We start from the raw sequence: 6,622 nt of genomic DNA, 5'->3' as shown, positions 1-6,622 counted from the left end.
GAATATCAACACCAGGATACTGTCTAACTAATACACCAGACTGAGACAACAGGAATATCAACACCAGGATACTGTCTAACTAATACACCAGACTGAGACAACAGGAATATCAACACCAGGATACTGTCTAACTAATACACCAGACTGAGACAACAGGAATATCAACACCAGGATACTGTCTAACTAATACACCAGACTGAGACAACAGGAATATCAACACCAGGATACTGTCTAACTAATACACCAGACTGAGACAACAGGAATATCAACACCAGGATACTGTCTAACTAATACACCAGACTGAGACAACAGGAATATCAACACCAGGATACTGTCTAACTAATACACCAGACTGAGACAACAGGAATATCAACACCAGGATACTGTCTAACTAATACACCAGACTGAGAACAACAGGAATATCAACACCAGGATACTGTCTAACTAATACACCAGACTGAGACAACAGGAATATCAACACCAGGATACTGTCTAACTAATACACCAGACTGAGAACAACAGGAATATCAACACCAGGATACTGTCTAACTAATACACCAGACTGAGACATCTGATTTGTATGTTAATAATAGCTCTCCCATTCTAGCATTTTCAACAGATTATACTGCAGAATCCCCATCCATTAAAGTTGCATTATATCACACAATACATAACATTGATCACATGACATAATGATTTCACATTTTTTTTGGGGGGACTTGATGTTTTTGTTTTGTCTCCATATTTGAAGACTGAATGCCTTGGCCTTGAGGTACTGGAGTCGGTTGGCTGTTTCCTGGCATTGTGGGGAGGTTTAACGGTTCTGGGATTCTTAACCACATGTTTGTGCTTAGCCACAACCACACACTTGACTGAATCGCATGTGAAGCGCTTGTTTTTTAATGTGCTGAGTGGAACGTTTTTTTTTTGTTGCTCCGAGGACAATGGTTGCATGTTTTTTCTAAAACATTGATGGTGTTTATGTTGTGGCCAACTGGAGGTAAAGAAGAAAGGGACCGTGGTCATGAACAATGTCTCCGCTGTCCTATATTTGTTTTGTCGAAAATTTGGGTTTTGCTGTGCTGCAAAGTCATGTGGTGTAACAGTTATTTTCTCACAAAAGAATGAGGAATTAGATTTAATAAGGTGGCAAAGCGAAACGAGAATCTAATCTTCGGTTCAGGTCCTGTGTACATTTGTTTTTTTAAAACGAATGATGCAATGATGCTCAGTAGTTCAAAAGTTGTCCAGTCCTGAGATTGGCGTAATAACATTTTTTATTTTTTTTTAAAGTGTGACAAACGCTGTGCACATTCAAACTCTTCTAACACGCTGAAAAGTACTGATGATCAATGTCAACAACCCAGTCGCCCAAAGCCATTCCATCTCACTGTTGTGAAATGCTGAGAATCTTTAAAAAAATAAATATTAATGTTTTACATATCATTCAATAACCATAGAATTTGGAATTAGAATATTGTTATAAATTAATAGGATATCTATCGGAATAACACAGAACAATAAAGAGAATCACTTTAATAAATTCAACTGAATTCTGGGTTTGGATTTAAATGAACGGCTAGGTTCCAGAGGATTAGTACCACACCTATGTTGACCTGCTCTGCCCCCCTGTCTCTGTCTCACCTGTCTACCGACAGGGTTTAAACTGGAGACCACCTCACCACACAACAACCATACCACCGCACGGTTCTGTTTCGAGAACTTCTCATCCACGCAGTGGAAGTCCCACCTCTCCAAGGTGGTAATCTTCATCGAGACGGTGGGTTTTCTGATCCCCCTGCTCCTCAACGTGGTATGTTCCGTCATGGTTCTCCAAACCCTGAGGAGACCGCAGACCATCAGCCGTGGGGGGAAACTCAACAAAACCAAGATCCTTCGCATGATCGTGGTTCATCTCTTCATTTTCTGCTTTTGTTTCATCCCGTATAACGTCAACCTGGTCTTCTACGCCTTGGTTCGAACTGGGACGCTGAAAGGCTGCGCTGTAGAGACCGTAGTCCGAACTATCTATCCCATCGCTCTCTGTATTGCTGTGTCTAACTGCTGTTTCGACCCGATCATCTACTACTTTACCTCGGAGACTATCCAGAACTCTATCAAGAGGAAGTCCACCATCAGCCAGGCGTACGACATTAAGTTCTCTGAGGCACTACAGAGTGAGACCAACTCAAACTTCCACTGCAGCCTGAGGACAATAAAGGACAAGGTGTTTAACAACACTGAGTCTTCTGTGTGACACCTGGGGGGGGGGGACTGACTGACTGGTTAACTGGCTGGCTGAATGGCAGGCTGGATGACTGGTTAACTGACTGGCTGGCTGGTTAACTGACTGGCTGGCTGAATGGCAGGCTTACTGGCTGACTGGATGCCTGGTTGACTGGTTAACTGACTGGCTGGCTGGTTGACTGGTTAACTCACTGGCTGGCTGGTTGGCTGGATAACTGACTGGCTGGCTGGTTGACTGGTTAACTGAGTGGATGGCTGGTTGGTTGACTGGTTAACTGACTGGATGGCTGGATGACTGGTTAACTGACTGGATGGCTGGTTGACTGGTTAACTGACTGGATGGCTTGATGACTGGTTAACTGAGTGGATGGCTGGTTGGTTGACTGGTTAACTGACTGGCTGGCTGGTTGACTGGTTAACTGACTGGATGGCTGGTTGACTGGTTAACTGACTGGATGGCTGGATGACTGGTTAACTGACTGGATGGCTGGTTAACTGACTGGATGGCTGGATGACTGGTTCACTGACTGGCTGGCTGGTTGACTGGTTCACTGACTGGCTGGCTGGTTAACTGACTGGCTGGCTGAATGGATGGCTGGTTGACTGGTTAACTGACTGGCTGGCTGGTTGACTGGTTAACTGACTGGATGGCTGGTTGACTGGTTAACTGACTGGATGGCTGGTTGACTGGTTAACTGACTGGATGGCTGGATGACTGGTTAACTGACTGGATGGCTGGTTGACTGGTTAACTGACTGGCTGGCTGGATGGCAGGCTTACTGGCTGACTGGATGGCTGGTTGGCTGGCTGGTTGTCTGTCTGTCTGGCTATACCACACAATAGGGATGTTGTAGAGACCGACTGGCTGGCTGCTAGCAGCAGCACACAGGGTCTCTAAATGGTTACATCTTTCTGTAGTTCTGGATTTAAGACTTGCGAATTTAATTGCTACATACAGACATTACACACACAATGGATTATCATCAAACACAATGGATTATCATCAAACACAATGGACTTTCAGCAAGCCTCTGGGAGACGTTGGAGACATTGGAAGGGACTTGGAGGAGGAGCGCTGAGGCACCAGCAAGGAATAAAGGACATACTAAGGATTTCAGTGTTTATCTCAGGGCTGCAACATGGACCATGGACCAAGCCCCTGTGACTGTCCATGCTATATCTACCAGACAGTCTACCCTACAGTTTGTCTTATTTGATCCCCTGTTAGTTAATATGTTAATTTAATATAACTAACTAACATTCCCTTGTGGAATTACAACTGTTTTTGCACAATAATTGTGCCAGGCAGAAGTTATTAAACTTCTGAAAAATATGAATTGGAATGGATTGTGATCACTGGAGAGAGAGAGAGAGAGAGAGAGAGAGAGAGAGAGAGAGAGAGAGAGAGAGAACAGAGAGAGAGAGAGAACAGAGAGAGAGTGAGAGAGACAGAGAGAGTGAGAGAGAGAGAACAGAGAGAGTGAGAGAGAGAGAACAGAGAGAGAGAGAGAGAGAGAGAGACAGAGAGAGAGAGAGACAGAGAGAGAGAGAGAGAGAGAGAGAGAGAGAGAGAGAGAGAGAGAGAGAGAGAACAGAGAGAGAGTGAGAGAGAGAGACAGAGAGAGAGCGAGACAGAGAGAGAGAGAGAGAGAGAATAGAGAGAGTGAGAGAGACAGAGAGAGAGAGAGAGAGAGAGAGAGAGAGAGACAGAGAGAGAGAGAGAGAGAGAGAGAGAGAGAGAGAGAGAGAGAGAGAGAACAGGACTGCTAACAGAGTGTGTAACATGTAGCTACCAATGAATCTGTTTTCATGGCGGCGCTAACTTTATTACCATGTCCTCGATTTCATTCAACTTGAGAAACATCAGGCTAAAGATTGCTTTATGTATCTCAGTGATGTTAGTTTTGATATTTTGTATTTGTGTATGTATCTGAAAACAGGTGGGTCTTTCTTAGAAGTGTTTGTGAGTATACAGTATACTGTGTGTTGCCTGAGGAGATTTTTAAATCCTAAACTCATAGTAGGCACTTTACTGTATATCGTCCCGTACAAGACAATGCACTTGACACAGGAATCGGTAAATACTGCACTGTTGTTTTATGCCACGAATCACCGCTTGCCAGAAAAAAATATAAATAAAAAAATATGCAAAAGTTTAATATTCATGTGAAAGCTTTTTTTCCCAAAACAAAAAGGAGAATCGTTTCAACGCCGAGATAGAATCGACTCAGTTCCGGACATGACACATCACTAAGCAACAGTTCAAGATAGAATCGACTCAGTTCCGGACATGACACATCACTAAGCAACAGTCCAAGATAGAATCGACTCAGTTCCGGACATGACACATCACTAAGCAACAGTCCAAGATAGAATCGACTCAGTTCCGGACATGACACATCACTAAGCAACAGTCCAAGATAGAATCGACTCAGTTCCGGACATGACACATCACTAAGCAACAGTTCAAGATAGAATCGACTCAGTTCCGGACATGACACATCACTAAGCAACAGTTCTTTATTTTTTTTTAGATTTTCTTCACACAATAGATCATGTGTTTACAAAGAGGTTTTCAAAAAATATATTCTTCTTTATAACCAAAATAAGATGTCAATATAATACAATCAGTCACTTTAAGCCAAGCATATAGCGGTACAGACAATCACTGTGCAGCTAATTATCCAAAAACATCTAGTTCAACAGCGACAGACGAGTGACTGACTGTGAGAGAACACTTTGTCGTTTTTCCTGTTCTGTGGAAAGAACTGTGTCATGTAATTAAACCGCATTTCAGTGTAGAGAGACGGTAGAGATGGGAGACAGAGTAGTGTGTAATGATATCATTTAGCTAAACAACATTGTGTACATAGACAGAGTAGTGTGTAATGATATCATTTAGCTAAACAACATAGTGTACATAGACAGAGTAGTGTGTAATGATATCATTTAGCTAAACAACATAGTGTACATAGACAGAGTAGTGTGTAATGATATCATTTAGCTAAACAACATTGCAGGTTAGAGAGACAGTAGATTTCAGACTGATTATTGATCAACAGTTCCATCCAGTCAAGAGACGAGAGACAGAGTAGAGTAATGTAGGTGTGTATTAAAGACAGTAGAGTAATGTAGGTGTGTATTAAAGACAGACAGTAGAGTAATGTAGGTGTGTATTAAAGACAGTAGTGTAATGTAGGTGTGTATTAAAGACAGTAGTTTAATGTAGGTGTGTATTAAAGACAGTAGAGTAATGTAGGTGTGTATTAAAGACAGTAGTTTAATGTAGGTGTGTATTAAAGACATACAGTAGTGTAATGTAGGTGTGTATTAAAGACAGTAGAGTAATGTAGGTGTATATTAAAGACAGTAGTGTAATGTAGGTGTGTATTAAAGACAGACAGTAGTGTAATGTAGGTGTGTATTAAAGACAGTAGAGTAATGTAGGTGTGTATTAAAGACAGACAGTAGAGTAATGTAGGTGTGTATTAAAGACAGTAGAGTAATGTAGGTGTGTATTAAAGACAGACAGTAGTGTAATGTAGGTGTGTATTAAAGACAGTAGAGTAATGTAGGTGTGTATTAAAGACAGACAGTAGTGTAATGTAGGTGTGTATTAAAGACAGTAGTTTAATGTAGGTGTGTATTAAAGACAGTAGAGTAATGTAGGTGTGTATTAAAGACAGACAGTAGTGTAATGTAGGTGTGTATTAAAGACAGTAGAGTAATGTAGGTGTGTATTAAAGACAGTAGAGTAATGTAGGTGTGTATTAAAGACAGTAGTGTAATGTAGGTGTATATTAAAGACAGACAGTAGAGTAATGTAGGTGTGTATTAAAGACAGACAGTAGTGTAATGTAGGTGTGTATTAAAGACAGTAGTGTAATGTAGGTGTGTATTAAAGACAGTAGTGTAATGTAGGTGTGTATTAAAGACAGTAGTGTAATGTAGGTGTATATTAAAGACAGACATTAGTGTAATGTAGGTGTGTATTAAAGACAGACAGTAGAGTAATGTAGGTGTGTATTAAAGACAGTAGTGTAATGTAGGTGTATATTAAAGACAGACAGTAGTGTAATGTAGGTGTGTATTAAAGACAGACAGTAGAGTAATGTAGGTATGTATTAAAGACAGTAGTGTAATGTAGGTGTATATTAAAGACAGACAGTAGTGTAATGTAGGTGTGTATTAAAGACAGACAGTAGAGTAATGTAGGTATGTATTAAAGACAGTAGTGTAATGTAGGTGTGTATTAAAGACAGACAGTAGTGTAATGTAGGTGTATATTAAAGACAGACAGTAGTGTAATGTAGGTGTGTATTAAAGACAGACAGTAGTGTAATGTAGGTGTGTATTAAAGACGACAGTAGTGTAA

The 6,622-nt window shown here is 40.9% G+C and overlaps 1 protein-coding gene across 1 annotated transcript; it reads left to right on the top strand.

Annotated features, from left to right (window-relative positions):
* The first annotated feature begins 1,652 nt into the window (after nt 1–1,652).
* Nucleotides 1,653–4,406, top strand: lpar6a (lysophosphatidic acid receptor 6a). The gene has a single exon (XM_014183384.3). The coding sequence runs from the start codon at nt 1,826–1,828 to the stop codon at nt 2,255–2,257; it is 432 nt and encodes a 143-aa protein (XP_014038859.2). The 5' UTR covers nt 1,653–1,825; the 3' UTR covers nt 2,258–4,406.
* Nucleotides 4,407–6,622: the final 2,216 nt, after the last annotated feature.

The sequence above is a fragment of the Salmo salar genome, chromosome 20 (genome assembly GCF_965601325.2).
Source record: "Salmo salar chromosome 20, fSalSal1, whole genome shotgun sequence".
Classification (NCBI taxonomy): Eukaryota; Metazoa; Chordata; class Actinopteri; order Salmoniformes; family Salmonidae; genus Salmo; species Salmo salar.
The sequence above is the reverse complement of the archived record's forward strand: the minus strand, read 5'-3'. Positions and strand labels throughout refer to the sequence as shown.

Coding starts and splice junctions, on each gene's coding strand:
- lpar6a (XM_014183384.3), top strand. CDS start 1,826: ATGGTTCTCCAAACCCTGAGGAGACCGCAGACCATCAGCCGTGGGGGG.